The sequence below is a fragment of the Vicugna pacos genome, chromosome 23 (genome assembly GCF_048564905.1).
Source record: "Vicugna pacos chromosome 23, VicPac4, whole genome shotgun sequence".
Lineage (NCBI taxonomy): Eukaryota > Metazoa > Chordata > Mammalia > Artiodactyla > Camelidae > Vicugna > Vicugna pacos.
Window position 1 is genome coordinate 9,008,321 of NC_133009.1, and position 19,608 is coordinate 9,027,928.

The 19,608-nt window shown below is 39.1% G+C and overlaps 1 protein-coding gene across 1 annotated transcript in view; it reads left to right on the top strand.

Annotated features, from left to right (window-relative positions):
• The window catches only part of CR1 (complement C3b/C4b receptor 1 (Knops blood group)), an 85,952-nt gene that overhangs the window by 9,428 nt on the left and 56,916 nt on the right, over window positions 1-19,608 (top strand). The window contains exons 3-12 of the mRNA XM_072948223.1: window positions 597-692; window positions 4,117-4,202; window positions 6,104-6,502; window positions 8,003-8,179; window positions 8,269-8,371; window positions 9,574-9,659; window positions 11,491-11,709; window positions 13,714-13,893; window positions 14,489-14,588; window positions 17,686-17,771. Coding sequence (XP_072804324.1) covers window positions 597-692; window positions 4,117-4,202; window positions 6,104-6,502; window positions 8,003-8,179; window positions 8,269-8,371; window positions 9,574-9,659; window positions 11,491-11,709; window positions 13,714-13,893; window positions 14,489-14,588; window positions 17,686-17,771 — 1,532 coding nt within the window. The remainder of the gene's footprint in view (window positions 1-596; window positions 693-4,116; window positions 4,203-6,103; window positions 6,503-8,002; window positions 8,180-8,268; window positions 8,372-9,573; window positions 9,660-11,490; window positions 11,710-13,713; window positions 13,894-14,488; window positions 14,589-17,685; window positions 17,772-19,608) is intronic.

Genomic DNA, 19,608 nt, shown 5'->3' on the forward strand with positions numbered 1-19,608 from the left:
ACAAGAAATGACCACCACAAGGCAGGACTGAAGGAACATCTCTATTCACTAGAGATGTCCTATTTTCACGAATGTGTCAGGAAAGGAAAGTGTAGGCGGGGAAATAATCCCAGACTTTAAGATTTTTAACTTGTACTGGTTGAATGACAGCGTAAACACTTGTTAATAAATGAAGTTTTACATTTTTCAGAGAGGCGCACTATAGGAATGAGAAAGATCGGTAGGGGAGGTCTTTTTGAAAGTGGTGCTTAGTCATAATGGGAAAGAATATATATGTATTGTAATAAACGTATGTATGTATATGTATAAATGAATCACTTTGTTGTATACCTGAAACTAACATTTTAAATCAAGTACACCTAAAAAAAAAAAGAATAAAAATAAATAAATAAAATTAAAAAAACGAAAGCGGTGCTTAGGAAGTGGCTGATCCTGAGGAATCTGGTGAAGTTCCTCAAGGTGGCAAAATCTGTGATTCCCAGAATTGCATATGCTCTTCGGGAAGCTGCAGTCAGGTGGGGACTAACGTGTTATGGACTAACAAAAGTTCAGATGACTCTTTCTGGCTCTAAAATTCTGTTTCTTTTTCAAGGAAGATCATGCAAAACTCCTGCAGATCCTCTGAATGGCGTGGTGCACATAGACACAAACACCCAGTTCGGATCCAGAATTACGTATTCTTGTAATAGAGGGTGAGTTGGCAGCAACACCTCTTGGGTCAAGAGTTGCAGAACAGCAATACCATCATCTGGCCACATCTCAGAAAGGAAAACGAGGCTGTTACCACCTGTTCTTAAAAAGCTGGAATATAGGTGTTTAACTCCTTATTGAAATGAAAAACGGTACAGGAGGATTCGGGGGATAATCTGTATCCTTGCTTGAAACCAGGGAAGTGAATAGAAGAAGAGCGAGGTATTCACCAGGTAGAAAGGAGGAGGGTGGACGGAGGGCATAGTCAAATCATACGAAATCCCTGACCCAGAGCAGATACTGAAGGAAGGGAAGACCACGGAGCAACCAGGTGAGAAAGAAAATCTTAAAGGTAGATTCACTATTGGTCTGTCAGGGCTGCCGTAACAAAGTATGGCAAACAGGGTGGCTTAGGGCAACCTCAAAAATGTATTCTCTCACAGTTATGGAGGCTGGAAGTCTGAAATCAAGGTGTTGGCAGGACATGCTCCCACCAAAGCCCTGAGGCAGGTTCCCTCCTTGCCTCCTGCAGCTCATGGGAGTCTCAGACCTTCCTTGGCATGTGGCAGTGCCTTTCCAATTTTTGCCTCCATCTTCCCATCTCCACTCTGTGTCTGTGTCTTCACATGGCATTGTGCTGTCTGTTTAGTCAATGTCCAAAGTTCTTTTTTTCAATAAAGACGCCAATCATATTGGATATGAGCCCACCCAAATGACCTTATCTTAATGTGATTATATTTGCAAAGACCTTATTTTCAAATAAGATTATACTCATGCGGTTTGGGGTTGGGCTTCAAAACGCCTTTTTGGGGAAACACTATTCAAGTCGCAAAGAGCCCCTTGTGAAAATGTCACATGTAAAGTGTGCCCTGGGCAGCAGTCCTACCTTTCATGCTTAGCCTTGCTTAGCGCCAGTGGAGTATCAGCCTCTCTTCCAATGTGACCAGCTGAAACAGTTAAAAAAATATAGGACAAATATATATTGCCATGATAAACACAGAAAAGAAACTTGTGCCTTCAGCATATATGCTAACCAAGGACTTACAGATTATACAATGCATAATGTGACAAAGTAAAAGTAGAGAAATCTACAGTCTTGTTTCTTTCCCTGAGCATTTTTAAGTGCAGTCTATAATTCCCCTGACTATACCCTCTTTATCATATACTGAGTAAGAACTAATATCTCAATGGTATAGAACAGAAAACAGTTTAATTTATAATATATTATAGGAAATTAATATTAAAAAGGCCAATCGGAAAAATCAAAAGGAATTTCTGCTTACAAAATAGAGTTACTTTCAAAAAACAGGAGGAACTCTTAGAAATCTCCTGTTCACACTTTTAACAAGATTCAGTTGTACACTGCTTCTGTGAAGCTAGTTAGGAAATTAAGAATATTTGCATAGGAACTAAAAGGACAATTATCAAGCTAAAAAAAAATCTGTGATAAACACACTGAATATTGTAGAAAATTAAGGAGAAAGTAAGAAGAAAATTGAATTGTCCCAGATTTCAGTGGAAAGGGATAAAGAAAAGGAGAAAATAGACGACACGTGAAAAAGAATACCAGGATTAAAAATTCATGTAACAAAAATGGCAGAAGGGGAAACAATAAGCGCCTAAAATTCCCATCACTAGGGAATGTCCTTCTGTATTTCCGAGATAAGAACAACAACAACAGTAACAAAATAAAAGGATGCAGAAAGGAAATTAATAACCTGTAACTCCTGCAAGAGAAGTTAATTTATAGTGACATCACATCGGTCCTTTCCAAGGCTAAACTGCAGAAGACAAATTTCCTAATGAGTGAAGCTAGCAGTCACAGCAAGAGGCTCCAGATACACATTCAAGGATAAGCAAGGACCCCGGGCTCACACCTGCATACTTTCCAGGAAGCATACTTGTGGAGAAATAGAAAAAGATAAACTCAGGCAATGGACACATATTTTTTTTTCAAAGAAGAATGGTAAATCTCACTGATATAGAGAATTGGCTGAAAAAACCCAAAAAACAAAACCACATTTTAAAAGACAAGATCAAATATTTAACAAGTTATGTTGTTGGGTTCTATTTGCTAATATTTTGGTGAGGATTTTTGCATCTATGTTCATTAGTGATATTGGCCCATAATTCTCTTTTTTGGTAGTGTCTTTGCCTGGTTTTGGTATCAGGGTGATGGTGGCTTCATAGAATGAGTTTGGGAGTATTCCCTCCTTTTCAATCGTCTGGAAGAGTTTGAGAAGGTCTGGTATGAGTTCTTCTTTGTATGTTTGGTAGAATTCCCTGGTGAAGCCACCCAGTTCTGGACTTTTATTTGTAGGGAGGTTTTTTATTGCTAATTCAATTTCATTTCTAGGGATCGGTTTGTTCAAGTGGTCAGTTTCTTCTTGGTTCAGTCTTGGTGAATATGAATATAATGACAGAACTAATTATTAAAAAGAAAAACTTTGTAAAGTAATCATACTTTAATAACCATTTTAAAGTCAAAAAATATATCCATAAAACTAGAGAATGGGAGATAGCAAAAAACACATGCTAAACTTCTATTACATAGGAGATGGGTAGACTATACATATTTTGACAACAAAATTGAGAAAATGCATTTTAAACCTGTGTATGTGTGTATATATATTATGTATACATATAAATAATACATATATATAGAACACATACATGAAATGAAATTTCTAATGGAACAAAATTTGGATATTTAGCTTCCAAGTTAATAGAAAAACTAGAAGAGGTACATGCACCTGTCTTGTTTCTGTAACAAATGAGAAGGAAGAAAAAAAAAAACAGGGAAATATATCTGTCTCTTCTGCCAGAAATAAGCCCTAATATGTTTGGAGCAGATCTGTTTTATTCGTTGCTACATCCTTACCATTGGAGGCAGTGATGACAAAAGCAAGATCAAATACATGATTTAGGTCAGTAAAGGTGTATAGTTTAATCTCCCTGTCAAAAAACAAAAGCTTCCAAATACGATCAGAAGCATCACAATCTTGACATATTCAAAAGAAATATGCTTAAATTAAAATGACATAACAGTGCTAATATACAATATGCAATATATATATACACACACATCAAGAAAATGCAAAATAAATTTAAGTGGCAATAATGTTAAGAACAAAATTACCAGACAGGTCTATGAAAGGATTATTTTATTTTGGTACTTGGTTCAATCCAAAATGAAACCAAGAAATTAAGAAGCAGTGGGAGCCATGAGCAATTAGAAAGGCAATGTTCCTTTCAGTAGTGAAAGGATAGAAAAACAGAGATAAGAAAGCCAGATAAAATGCATGGAGTTTAGGCGAGTCCCTAGACTTCTCTCAGATTGAAGCCTTTCGGCTGTGCCATGCACGCGAGCTGAGCAAGTTGATGGGATGTGTAGGGCACAGTGATCTTTCCCCTTTTCACTTTCAGGTATCGACTTGTTGGTCACTCATCTGCTGAATGTATCATCTCAGGCTATTCTGTCATTTGGGACACGGAGCCACCAGTTTGTGAACGTGAGTTGAAATCTCTTTCCCCGTTTATTCCGTGGTCAATCCTAGAGCTGCCCTCTAGAATTCCAAGGAACACATTTCATCCCTCTTGGCAACGGGATCCTCCTGATGGTGTTTGAAGAAAACACTCATATCCTTCAAAGTGTTCACGATGTTTCAAGCTTCCGGTTCCTCCTGGTTTTTCCTTATCCTGGGGAATCATTTATTTTATTTAGTTTAAACAGTCGTCTTGAACTCAATTCGAACAGCCCCTAATTTCCCTTTGTTGGTTGGACACCTTCCAGTTGAAGGTGACTGTCTTTACTGAAGTAAAGGAGCACAACATTGGTGAAGGTGCCCTGCGTCTTCTCTGTCAACTCTTACTCCCAGGTCATGTGTTCAAGTCCTGGGCCCTCCCTGCTTTCTTCTTCTCTGTCTGAACAGTGACAGGCCAAGTTTCCTACAAGTTGTTTGGGCTATGAGATTCCTACACTGTGAGGCACTTAGAGGAGGGAGCAGCTGCAAACTCACAAAGAACATAAAGAGGCTGTAACACTGGGTTTGGTGCTAATGTGAAGAATTCAACATTCTCCAACCCAACTGGTAGTAGGATTAGTGGTAAGAAACTTTCTCACAGGCCAGTACCGAATATGCATCAGAAACTTTAAGGAATAACATGCCTTTAATCCCGAAATTCTGCAATTTGGCTTATTCTTAAAAGAAAATAGTCACCACAGGTTTTGGCAAGGATTAATGTACAGGTGTTACCTATGTAATTATTTATTATGGTGAAAAACTCAAAGAATCCATATGTGATGCCTGTTCCAAATAATGTTCTGGAAATAATCTGATAAAAGGAACAAGGCACGTGATCTGTTAAGAAAAAAGATTAAAATATGCCCGAATGCATAGACAAGAGACAGAAATCTTCCAAATGCAATCAGAAAGTACATTCTTACTCTGAAGCATTAAACTCAGCTAACAGAGATATCGTAGAAATAGCTAAGTGCAGGAGTGTGTATTAAAGATTACACATTAAGTAGTCAACAGTGGTTCTTTCTAGCAATGGGCTAAAAGGTGATTGACATTTGTATGTTACAAATCTTCTACAGGAAATATGCATCTTCTGAAATTTGCTTTTAAAAGTTATAATAAATAAGTGAATAAGTACCTACTTAAGATATCTGTCATAGAGATAGAAATATTTGAGTGCTCTGGAATGATTTTAAATGCCTAGGATTTATCTGTTACTTGTATATTAGATTAAATTTGTCTGTAAAAAGACTTGTGCTTCATATCTTGTTACTAGCAGTGTTTTTGATGTTTTTTTCCTGCTTCTTCAATATGCTGCCTCTTCTCAAGTCTGTATTGTCAAAATATATCTTTATTTCTAGTATTCTCATTTTCAGATTCATTAGCATAGAATAGATCAGATGTTCAGTTATTTTTATTCCCTCTGAATCTGTGACTGGTCTGCCACGTGTATTTTGTATGCTTGTGCTCTATCTATTTTGTGTTAGTTGTGCTTGAGCTTTGGACTTTATGTATTTGATAATCCATATTCCATGCTGTACCTCAGTAATAACCAACTGAATAAATACCAATGCCTTCAACAGGGAGAGAATTAAATTTAAAAAGGAATTCGGTGATATATAAAAGTTCTCACTTGCAATGAAAAGTATATGGACGGTAATAATATGTGAGTACATTTATTGAAGTAACATTGAGAAGAGCAGGAGTCATGATATTGTGGTTATCTAGTCTGCAGTTGTGTGAACAGATGTCTGTATATTAGCAAAGAGAAGAGAAGAGCAGAAGTCTTCTGAATATTGCCATTTGGGTCATTTTTCTCAGTGGTTAGCAAAAGTCATGATTGAATATAACTTTAAGGAATTGGGGTTTTAACTTGCTGTCCCTTTTCCCAGGTATTCCTTGTGGGCCACCCCCAGCCATCGCCAACGGAGACTTTGTCAGCACCAACAGAGAATATTTTCCATATGGAACGGTGGTGACCTACCGTTGCAACCTTGGAGAGAGAAAGAGGAAGCTGTTTGACCTCGTGGGTGAGCCGTCCATATACTGCACCAGCGAAGACAATCAAGTTGGCATCTGGAGCGGCCCTCCCCCTCGCTGCATTATACCTAATAAGTGCACGCGTCCAGAAGTTGAAAACGGCATCATGATGTCTGAGAACAGAAGCTTATTCTCCTTACATGAAATGGTGAGGTTTACGTGTCAGCCTGGCTTTGCCATGAAAGGACCCTCCACTGTTCATTGCCAAGGCCAAGACCAGTGGGTGCCGGAGCTGCCCAGCTGCTCCAGGGGTGAGTCTGACTGAGGCTTTGAAGGGGCCCCCAGATGACAGGAGTTGTAGGAGGATGAGGAGATTAGTGCTTGTTCTGGGGGAAGGATGTGTGGTGAGCGGTGTGAGTACATTTGGGGAGAGGCAGCGTGAAATTAAGGGGACGTGTGTGCATGTACGGATGTGTGCACTCGTGTGTATGTGCCTTCATTTGAGAAGCAAGATTTAATTCATCAAGGAAGGGGACATTCGGGCCTCTCCTACTGACCAATTCTCTAGACACAAGACCAGCTCCATTATTTCTCAGTTATATTGAAGAATCATGAGAACTCTCTGGTTAGTCCTGTGATAATCTTGCCCACTCTTTAAAACATGCCTTTAAATTGTGTGATTCTTACATCAGTGTGACAATGAAATTAGCTTAACTTTACAGAGGTTTAAGAAATTATCTAAATTACGTGCTACTAAGTGGCTTACCCAGGAGCAGGCTGCAGTGTGTCGGCGCAGAGGCAGGATGCTGAGCTTCTTGCCACACTTTTATCAACATTTATCACAGAAAGTAACCGACCCATAAAGAAAAATATCCTAGGCTAGGAATAGGGACAGAGATGGAAAATTTTGTTCTGGGTCCACCTCCTACATTTGTCATTAGAAATCTGAAAATGAAAGTGAAAGTAACTTGTTCAAAGTCCAGTCGATTTTTCATTCATCTTGAATTAGACATACATTAGGTTGAAGTTCAGATGAGTTCTGATGGTACCCGAGCACACACCCAAAGGACTATGAGTGGAGGCAGCCACTCCTTGAGTCACACACTCTCTAATAAATGTGCCCTCTCCTTACACAGACAGGCTTGTGTACTGGAATTTGTTCTTGATGACTTGTCCTGTCTTCTCATGCCACAATAGCTGGCTAATGGGTGGATGGGTAAATGAGGCTGACACCTAGGGACAGGGATGGAGCTTACAACCTTTCCACCCACCCACATCAGCCTCTTAAAACCACTGACAGAGCAGCTGGAGGACAAAAGGCCAGAGATACGAATAAGGATTGTTACTGCACTTTGATCATAGAGGTGCAAGAAAAGAGTTAAGGGGAAATCCTTTTAACAGATTTAGGCTCAGGCAACCTTCTCATGACTGGGAAGATAAAGCTGTAACTTGGATGCCACTTCAGCACATAGGTGGGTGGGGTAGAAGCCCACCAATACTTTTTACTCTGTGCTGGATAGTCAGCAGTGGAAGAAGGGACCCCATGCCTATAAACTTATGAATGCATTTTAGAGCTGATCGTGGGAAGAGCTGGGTTCTAACTGTCTACCCCTCACTATCTGTGACGTTGTTGGCCATACCTCTTCCCTACTCTTAAATTCCACATGGAAACAAGGGGGCTCTGGATTATCACTGGACTTCCTTTGTTATATCTGATCCTCTTTACTCATGAGTCTCTAATTCCTTAGAAAAGATCAAATTTAGGAAAAGATATTTCCCTGACTGACAAGTACTTGACTGTTCTTTCCCAGTATGTCAGCCACCTCCCCAAATCCTGTATGGTCATCACAGCACAAACGACAAGGATGACTTTTCCGCTGGGCAGAAAGTGTTCTATAGCTGTGAGCCTGGCTATGATCTCAGAGGGGCTGCTTCTCTGCGCTGTATGCCCCAGGGAGACTGGAGCCCGGCAGCCTCCACGTGTGCAGGTGCCTACATGCTCAGCCGCCCTGACAAATTTAGGTTTTGTCTTATTCTCCATGTGGAAGTGTTATTTCTGTTTTTTCTTTTTCTCCAGTAAAATCATGTGCTTCCTTGTTGGACCAGCTCCCTAATGGCCGAGTGCTAGTTCCAGTTAATCTCCAGCTTGGGGCAAAAGTGTCCTTCATTTGTGATGAGGGGTGAGTGTGAGGTTGCGTGGCCTGCTGGACACTGAAATTGGGGTTAATTTAAAAAGGGAAGGTTTAGCGTGACTTACAAAGAATAAAACGTTCAGGGACATTAAATTTGGGAAGTGTATACGGGAAGTAAAAGTAATGAATAGTAGAACCAGTAACATAAGATATGAAGTAAAAACTGAGACATTATTATATTAAATGGTAGTTTCAAAGACAAATACAACTGCTGGCTATGAGTATATATAAGTGAAACATAAAGTGAAGAATTCATATTTTCAATTAGGAAAGCAAAATTAGAAATTTGAAGCATTCCAAAATAAGTTTCATATATGACAAAAAGCTTATTAAAAACAACTAAGATCATTTAATAAATATTTCAGGGAAAATTTTAACCATCAAAAGTGAATTTTGTAATAGGAGTGAAAGTATAAGAACAAGCATTTATTATCCAGTCATATGTCAGCTGGCTAGTAATGGGCCAAGGGCTCTGAACTGAGATCATGGTGGCTGATTTTAATGTTTTCAGTAAGGTCATTAACTTGTTTATGTGAACCTCAGACTCCTTACACTATGCACCCCCTCACCCTGGGAAGTACCAAAAATGAGCAACAGAGCTGACCTCAAAGTGATCCACAGAGTCCTTGGCAGGCACCAAAACCGGCACCCGAGAAAATTTAGGAGCCATCAGGATCCAACGTCCATTGAGAGTTTTGGATGACTACCTGCCAAAGTCCTTTCCAATCTCCTTTTGTTTTTCCCCGGGATGATTCACACATCCATAGCCCAACGTGCTGTTGTGAGACTTCTTCATGAACACCACAAATGCAAAAACAGAAGAGCAATCTTTCTCCTTCTAGTTAATCTCTGCTCTTCTAGTCTACACTGGGAGGCTGTTGCATTTTGATAGTGACCATGAGTACATTTGTCACCTTTATCAGGTAATGACCAGGGAAAGATTGATTTCTCTGAATCTGGGTCCCGGATGTAGGAGATGGCAGCCTTCTTCAGTTTAGGCCAGGACTACATTATTATGTGACCAAGGGATTGTGCTTTGCCATTCTCCTTCAGCGGAGGCTGTGACTTTTCCAGGTTGATGTGGCCTCTGGCAACTACTGGTTTCAGATCCTCCAAATGCTGAGATTTTTGCAAACAGGATGGCATTTTGGCTGAGAAACTCACCTATTCACAACCATTATTTTCCTTAGATTCCAGTTAAAAGGCAGTTCTGCTAGTTACTGTGTCTCGGTTGGAACGGAAAGCCTTTGGAACAGCAGTGCTCCTGTGTGTGAGCGTGAGTAGAGTGGCTGGCACCTCATGCCAATCTCTCCCTTTAATCTGTTTGGTAATTTGAGGCATGGCTTCATTAGCGTTTGATTCTAATCTGAATTATTGATAAATAGTATCACATATTTCAGTAGTAGTTTAGTGTGAATCAGTTTGTAGTGATATACTTTGTTGTGCATCATATGTTTTGGGAACCATCTAATCAGTCTCAGTCATTTTGAATTTTGTCTTCTTTGTCATAACTCCTGCTGGAGTTGCCTCTAGGTCAGGAGAGATTAATAATGTAAAGTGTTGACAATTTTTTTCTTTTTTCCTACTTTCTTTCTTTCTTTTTCTTTTTTCCATCAGGTGGAGTCATTCTACATTTTTTTTATATTGGCAAATATACAAATAAGAAACATTCACTCATTTAATCACTTATTGAGCACATACTATGTGCTTGAGGTTTTTCTAGGCATTGGTGTTATAGCAGTGAACATGATGAGCAAAATTTTTGTCCCTGTGTTATTTCTGGTCAAGTGGGGAAATCGAGAAGCAAAAAAAAAAAAAAGGAAAGACAACATAATTGCTATGGAAATGATAGGTCACACAACATAGGAATGAGGGGAAAGTGGGAAATGTCATTACACAGAATGAACAGTTTACGATTCCTTAAACACTCAAAACATGTATTTAAATAAATTATGCTGAAGATTCAGATAATTACCCCATTAAATACTGAGTTTCCTGTAGGCAATGCCACTAGTGATTTCTCCTAATCTACCCATTTGTATTTTCCCAATGGAAGATAGGACTTTGCTTCACCTCTTGATCCTAAAGACTGGAAACTATAAATATACTTAAACAATCAAATGTTACTAAAATGTTCATGTTGCTGGAAAACTACTCAGTCATCCTCTGCTGTGTTGTGTAGCAAAACTTTATTTAAAAAACAAATCTTTTAGAGACCCTTGCTCTTCAGGAAACTCGACATCCACTGACACATCATGACAAATGGTTGTCTTACTGCCATGTGTTAGAGCTCAGCTACTGACTGGACTCTTCCTCTTATTATTCATGACTCTTTCTAGTTTGAGTAGCTCCTTCCAAATCCCAAGCCCAGTTAGAAGCCCCAGTTAGAAGTGAGGGAGGAATCGTTTTAAACACACAAGCAGATCCCAGAAAACAGTAACAATTTGACGTTGGACAGAAAGTTAGAAAAAAATAATAAATCATAAACAAACATGCGTATGAAGAAACAAGGCAGTCTGAGCGACTCAGAATATTTGCAATGAACCATACATGTTTCCACCCATTGTGACAGCACTTCCATGATAATCAAGATTGATGGTCAGTTTCCATAAGTCATAAAGGAAAGGTTTCAAGTCTGTAAGGTGATGAGCACACATGGAATACACTGTAGAGCTGTTTGCAGAGAATGTAAGCTCCTTGGAGGACAAGAATTTATCAGTGCCCTTTGCTGTGTATTCCCAGGGCCCTGATGAGAGGCTGACACAGAATAAGTGCTCAATTAATATACGTTGAGTAAATGAATTAGTTACCTTCCAATAGGTTATTTTTAATTCTTTAACAGTTTTGATACTTAATTAATGGTGCCAAGTTTCTATTCTGCAGAAGATTAAAGGTCTGAAAGATTGGGATAGCCAAAATTTTGGACCTTTTCATTAAAAAAAAAAAAGACTGAAATCTCACTTCATTTTGTCCATCTCATCAAAGGCCTAACGGACCATGTCATAGCCTTCGTGTCTTTAGGTAGCACCAACCTTAGCACCCTATGTCTGTAGTGTACCTCTGGTGAGACTCTTCAGTGAAACTGAGAGCTTTTGCCTTCCTTCCAGAAATTTTGTGTCCAAGTCCTCCAGACATCCTTAATGGGAGACACACAGGAAACCCTCTGGAAGTCTTTCCTTTTGGAACAGAAGTGACTTACACGTGTGACTCGCAGCCAGAGACGGGGGTGATCTTCAGCCTCACTGGGGAGAGCACCATCCGCTGCACCAGTGATGGTCACGGGAACGGGATTTGGAGCAGCTCTGCCCCTCGCTGTGAACTTCCTGGTCAGTGCTCACTGCCCCGCATTCCAAATGGCTTTGGAATATCTAAACCAGACTCTAAATTTCTGTCATATAACATTGGGTTTATTGGTGCTTCTGGACCAATTAAATGCCAAGTCACTAACAAAATGTTTTGAGATATATGAACACGCAAGATTCTGATGGTCTTTTTTCTAGAGGTCTGAGGTAAAGAGAGGGAAGCAGTTGCGGCTGGCTCTCTTCCTAATCAGAATTAGAAGGAAGGTATTTTCAAAGCCTAAGCATTGAAAGCAAATACCTATGAGCCTTAACTGGACCCCGTTATATCATTTCACAGGATTTGGAGAGAAGCACAGGCCAGCAGAGAACAAAATCTGTGAAAATGGCTTTTAATAACCTGTTTGACCTGAGACCACTGTGCATTGTCTGTGAACATCGGGCTGCATCGTAGACCCCTACAAAAATTCCTTTAGTCAACTTGGGTTAACTTCTAAGATAAAGTGAAGCTTACTTGCTCCTTAGCCCCATGGTAATTTAGCCATTCATGTCTTCCCACTTCGGTAGAAAGAAAGATCAAAGGATGTGAACATGAAGGAAAAGTACAAAATAGAGTGTGTATTTCTAAGGTCTGCAGAAGGTTTCCTAAGACACCCGACAGAGCTAAGACATGTAATGTAAATTTGGGAAGGAGAAAGTAAGTTGTAGAAGTGACCCTGGTCCTGGCATAACAGACTGACCCCTGGGGAACTCTGAGAGACAAGAGCAGTTCTAGAGAAGAAGGGACCAAGTGCAGACACTCAGAAAGTATTTTTTGCCCTCACTTTCCTTCTCTACCATCATGGTTTCAACATAGGTATCCCTGTGGGCCTCTTGACAAATGCAGAGACCTGTCAGGTTCACTGAATCAACAGCCAGAGGCAATCTTCTCCTAAGTTCTATGATTAGTTTTTCCCCAACAGAACCCTATCGTAAGATGGCAGCTGTAGTTTTATCAGCTAGAATTTTACACGGAGACCTGCCAGACCATCTTCATGTGTGATTTAGCCTTAGCTGGTAGGTTTTAGTCATAAAGGGGGATTCCTTTTACTAGAAGCCATTACAGCTAAAATTCAACGTCAAAAATAAAAGGAAACCAGGTAAAGTAGATGAATGAGTTTTCTGTGATGACACGTTGAAATTAAGCACATTTTCAGTGAGATAAAGTATTAAACTGTATTAAAGGGATGAGAAACTGTTTTTGAAATCTTGACATGGAGAACTGTCTGGATGCAAAATTGGCTCTAGTATAACTTTTACTGTTTGGAGAGATATTTGAAAGGGAGGTGGAGGACAGCTACACAAGAAACTAAAGGAGAAGTTATTGTCAAAACCAAAAAAGAAACAACTTCTATTTTTCCAAACCTATGCACTTTTTACATTTCATTCTACTTGAATCCACAGCGAGTCTGTACCCCTCAAGCTTAGAGCTATAATTTATAGGGGCCGGGAACTCCACCTAGAATCACATTCAACATACACTTCTAACAGTGTTTTCTTATAATAAGAACTATAGTTTGTGTTTCTTTGTTTTTTCTTTGAAGAGATGCTCCTTTTTCTACATTGTGTTGACATGGTCGGCTTGAAAATCAGACCTAGAAGGTCGGTGATTGCTTCCTAATTGTAAGAAATAAACACCTTGAGGTCCCCATTCATGCTCCTAAGCCACCCAGTGGAGTCTGATGCACTGAAGTACAAGCAAACCACACAGGAACCCTGGGTGGGAGCACTGTTTCTGGCTCCACAAAAATGTGGAAAATTGAACTGGTACTGTGTTTTACAGTAAATTGTATGCGTAAAATGCCCAGAGAGCAAGAGTGTTCCAGATAGTTTCTTTCCTCATGGACACGTGCTCAAGGATCTTTATCTCCGATGGTCACAAGGAAATGACCATTCCAAATCTGACATCAAATCTAACAAGAAAAAGACAAGTAAGAATGGCATTGGGAACCTTTTTGTTCACTCTAATGTTCTTGATTTCTTGGTCTCTAGGTCGCTGTACCGCCCCAAATCCTTTTCAGTTTGCCAAATTGAAAATCCCAACCAATGAATCTGAGTTTCCCATTGGGACCTCTTTAAAGTATGAATGCCGCCCTGAGTACCGGAGGTACTCATTCTCTATCACGTGTCTAGCAAACCTCACGTGGTCCAGTGTCAAAGATGTCTGTAAACGTGAGTAAACCCTGCCTTGGAACAGTCCCACGTTTGTCAGAGTATCTGTAGCATCTTACTATTTTTTTAACCCAATTTCAAAATAAGAAAAGTCTATTCGTTAAACGTGTTCAGATAGGTGAGTGTAAGAGTTAGTCTTGTAGGTCATCCTGAAATATTGGTTGAAATATTTATGTCATTAGAATGTTTCAAGGAATATTTGTGGGAAAAGTCCATCTTTTATGGGGAAGTAAATATTGAATTACTCCAAATCAGGAAACAAAATTTCAGGAGACATAAACTGCTTGAATAAGAAGGTAAGAGAAAAATTTTTATACTGGTAGGATACAAACTCACACATAACGTTACTAGTTTGATAAAAGATTTGAGGCAAATCTAAGATAGATCTGGAAAGGAGGTATTTCTAGTGTGGTGCTTGGGAAGTGGCTGATCCTGAGGAGTCTGGTGATGTTCCTCAAGGTGAGAAAAATATGCGGATCCCTCAGAATTGCAGACACTGTTCGGGAAGCTGCAGTCTGGTGGGGACTAACGTGTTATGGACTAACAAAAGTTCAGACAATTCTTCCTGGCTCCAAAACTCTGTTTCTTTTTCAAGGAAAGTCATGTGAAACTCCTGCAGATCCTGTGAATGGCATGGTGCACGTAGACACAAACACCCAGTTTGGATCCAGAATTACATATACTTGTAATAGAGGGTGAGTTGGCAGCAACACCTCTTGGGTCAAGAGTTGCAGAACAGCAATACTACCTTCTGGCCACATCTCAGAAAGGAAAGCTAGTCTGTTACCATCTGCTCTTAAAAAGCTAGAATACAGGCATTTAACTCCTGACTGAAATGAACAACGTTACAGGAGGATTCGAGGGATAATCTGCATTCTTGCTGGAAACCAGGGCAGTGAATAGAAGAAGAGCGAGGTATTCACCAGGTAGAAAGGAGGAGGGTGGACGGAGGGTATAGTCAAAGCATACGAAATCCCTGATGCAGGACAGATACTGAAAGAAGGGGAGGCCATGGAGCAACCAGATGAGAAAGCACATCTTAAAGGTAGATTCACTATGGGTCTGTCATGGCTGCCATAACAACGTATGACAAACTGGGTGGCGTAGGGCAACCTCAAAAATTTATATTCTCATAGTTATGAAGGAAATCAAGGTGTCAACAGGATGTACTCCCTCCAAAGCCTTGAGGCAGGTTCCCTCCTTGCCTCCTGCTTCTCATGGGAGTCTCAGACTTTCCTTGGCATGTGGCACTGCCTCTCTAATTTTTGCCTCCATCTTCCATGGCCATCTTCACCCTGTCTCTGTCCTTGCATGGCATTGTCCTCTCTGTGTGGTCCATGTCCAAAGTCCTCTCTTTTTAAAAGTATGCCAATCATATCGGATATGGGCCCACCCTAATGACCTTATCTTAATGTGATGATATCTTCAAGACCCTGTTTCCAAATAAGGTCACATTCCTGGGGGTTTCACGTCAAGGCTTCTACATACCTTTTTGGGGAGCACTATTCTACCCATAACAGAGCCCCCTGTGAAAATGTCAGGTTTAAAGGGTTCCCTGGGCAGCAGTCCCACCTTCCATGCTTGGTCTTGCTCAGCACACAGTGGAGTTTCAGCCTCTCACCCAATGTGAGCATCTGAGCCAGATAGAGAATACAGGACAAATGTGTACTGCCATGATAAACACGGAAAAGAAACCTGTACCTTCAGTATATTTGCAAAAGAAGGTGTAACAGATGGTAGTACCTACAATCTATCAAAGTAAAATTAGAGTAAATCTATATCCTTGTTACTGCTCTGAGCATTTCTGAGTGCAATCTGTCAATTAATGACTGTGTCCTTTTTATCCTGTAATACTGAGTGAGGGTGAACATCTCTGTGGTATTAAAGAAAAAACCATAGAGCTTATGATATGTTGTAGGAAATTACTGTAAAAAAGATCAATGTGAAAAAATGAGAAGGTATCTCCACTTATAAATAAGAATTACTTTCAAGAAATAGGTAGAACTTTTAGAACAATCTCCTGTTTACATATTTAACCAGATTCAGTTGCACACTGCTTCTGTGAAGGTAGTTAGAAAATTGAGAATGTTTGCATATGAATTAAAAGTACAATTGTGAAACTAAAAAAATCTGTGATAAACACGCTGAATATATAGAAATTCAAGGAGAATGCAAGAAGAAAAATTAATCAAATTCTCCCAGAATTCAGTAGAAAAGGGTAAAGGAAAGGGAGAAAAAGAAGATATGTGTTAAAGAGAATGAGGATTTAAATTCCATGTAACAAAAGTTGCAGAAGAGGAAACAGTAAGCCCATAGCATTCCCATCACTAGGGAATGTCCTTTTGCATTTCAGAGAAAAACAACAACACCAAAATACACCTTCAAAAGCACAGAAAGGAAATTAATAAATTTGTAAAAAGCCAACAAAAGAAATTAATTTATGCTGACATCACATTGATCTTTCACATGGCTAAACTGCAGAAGATAGATTTCCTCATGAGCCAACTTAGTAGTCACGTCAAGGGTCTCCAGATGTACATTGAGTATAAACAAGGTCCCCAGACCACACCTGTATACTTTCCAGGAAGCATACTTGTGGAGAAATAGAAAAAAGATAAACTCAGGCAGTCCACAAGCATTAAAAAAAAAAAGGAGAATGATAAGTACCAGCGGGGCAGAATATTGGCCAAAACAAAACAGACAAAACCAAATTTTAAGAAACATGATCAAATATTTTAACAAAGTAATAAAACTAAGTATAATGACAGAATGAATTGGTACAAGGAAAAACATTTCTATGTAATCATAAAGTAATTAGAATTTCTACAGTCATAGAGCATATCCATAAAACTAGAAAATGGGAGAAAGCAAGAAAACAAACTAGATTTCTATTTTCTATTCTATTAGAGGAAAGGGGCAGATTATAGTTATTTTGACACCAAAATTGAGAAAATTGGTTTAAATTCATGCATTGTGTCTACATATAGCACATGCATATGAAATGAAAATTATTTATTTTTTTTTAACATTTCCTTATTGAGAAAATTTTAAAGGAACATTAGGTATTTAGCTTCCAAATTATTAGAGCACTCAAAAGATGTTCAACTCTCTGTTTCATGTAGCAAATGAGGGGGAAGGGAAAGCAATAACAGAGATTATATCTGTCTGTTCTGTCAGAAATGTTTGGGGCAGACATCCTTACCACTGGACATTATGAAGGAGGCAGTGATGACAAAAGCAAGATCAAACACATGATTTAGGTCAGTAAAGGTGGATAGTTTAATCTCCTTGTCGTAAAACAGAAACTTCCAAATAGAATCAGAAGCTTCACAATCTAGACATATTCACAAGATACATGCCTAAACTAAGATGACATAACAGGGTTAATATACAGCGTGTGTGTGTGTATGTGTGTGTGTGTGTGTGTGTATCAGGAAAATACAAAATGAATTTAAATGGCAACAAAAATAAGAGAGGAAAACCCAGATGTTAAGAAGAAAATAATCAGACAGGTCTGTAAAGGGATTGTTTTATTTTGGTACTTCATTTAATCCAAAATGAAACCAAGAAATTAAGAAGCAGTGGGAGCCATGAGCAATTAGAAAGGCAATATTCCTTTCAATAGTGAGAGAATAGAAAAACAGATGTAAGAAAGCCAGATAAAATGGATGGAGTTTAGGCGAGTCCCTGGACTTCTCTCAGATTGGAGCCTTTCGGCTGTGCCATGCACGCGAGCTGAGCAAGTTGATGGGATGTGTAGGGCACAGTGATCGTTCCCTTTTTCGCTTTCAGGTATCGACTTGTTGGTCACTCATCTGCTGAATGTATCATCTCAGGCTATTCTGTCATGTGGGACACGGGGCGACCAGTTTGTGAACGTGAGTTGAAATCTCTTTCCCCGTTTATTCCGTGGTCAATCCTAGAGCTGCCCCCTAGAATTCCAAGGAACACATTTCATCCCTCTTGGCAACGGGATCCTCCTGATGGTGTTTGAAGAAAACACTCATATCCTTCAAAGTGTTCACGATGTTTCAAGCTTCCGGTTCCTCCTGGTTTTTCCTTATCCTGGGGAATCATTTATTTTATTTAGTTTAAACAGTCGTCTTGAACTCAATTCACACAGCCCCTAATTTCCCTTTGTTGGTTGAACACCTTCCAGTTGAAGGTGACTGTCTTTACTGAAGTAAAGGAGCACAACATTGGTGAAGGTGCCCTGCGTCTTCTCTGTCAACTCTTACTCCCAGGTCATGTGTTCAAGTCCTGGGCCCTCCCTGCTTTCTTCTCTGTCTGAACAGTGACAAGCCATGTTTCCTACAAGTTGTTTGGGCTATGAGATTCCTACACTGTGAGGCACTTAGAGGAGGGAGCAGCTGCAAACTCACAAAGAACATAAAGAGGCTGTAACACTGGGTTTGGTGCTAATGTGAAGAATTCAACATTCTCCAACCCAACTGGTAGTAGGATTAGTGGTAAGAAACTTTCTCACAGGCCAGTACCGAATATGCATCAGAAACTTTAAGGAATAACATGCCTTTAATCCTGAAATTCTGCAATTTGGCTTATTCTTAAAAGAAAATAGTCACCACAGGTTTTGGCAAGGATTAATGTACAGGTGTTACCTATGTAATTATTTATTATGGTGAAAAACTCAAAGAATCCATATGTGATGCCTGTTCCAAATAATGTTCTGGAAATACTCTGATAAAAGGAACAAGGCACGTGATCTATTAAAAAAAGAAAGATTAAAATATGCCCGAATGGATAGACAATGGATTCCAAATGGAATCAGAAAGTACATTCTTACTCTGAAGCATTAAACTCAGCTAACAGAGATATCGTAGAAATAGCTAAGTGCAGGCGTGTGTATTAAAGATTACACATTAAGTAGTCAACAGTGGTTCTTTCTAGCAATGGGCTAAAAGGTGATTGACATTTGTATGTTACAAACCTTCTACAAGAAATATGCATCTTCTGAAATTTACTTTTAAAAGTTATAATAAATAAGTGAATAAGTACCTACTTAAGGTATCTGTCATAGAGATAGAAATATTTGAGTGCTCTGGAATGATTTTAAATGCCTAGGATTTATCTGTTACTTGTATATTAGATTAAATTTGTCTGTAAAAAGACTTGTGCTTCATATCTTGTTACTAGCAGTGTTTTTGATGTTTTTTTCCTGCTTCTTCAATATGCTGCCTCTTCTCAAGTCTGTATTGTCAAAATATATCTTTATTTCTAGTATTCTCATTTTCAGATTCATTAGCATAGAATAGATCAGATGTTCAGTTATTTTTATTCCCTCTGAATCTGTGACTGGTCTGCTACGTGTATTTTGTATGCTTGTGCTCTATCTATTTTGTGTTAGTTGTGCTTGAGCTTTGGACTTTATGTATTTGATAATCCATATTCCATGCTGTACCTCAGTAATAACCAACTGAATAAATACCAATGCCTTCAACAGGGAGAGAATTAAATTTAAAAAGGAATTCGGTGATATATAAAAGTTCTCACTTGCAATGAAAAGTATATGGACGGTAATAATATGTGAGTACATTTATTGAAGTAACATTGAGAAGAGCAGGAGTCATGATATTGTGGTTATCTAGTCTGCAGTTGTGTGAACAGATGTCTGTATATTAGCAAAGAGAAGAGAAGAGCAGAAGTCTTCTGAATATTGCCATTTGGGTCATTTTTCTCAGTGGTTAGCAAAAGTCA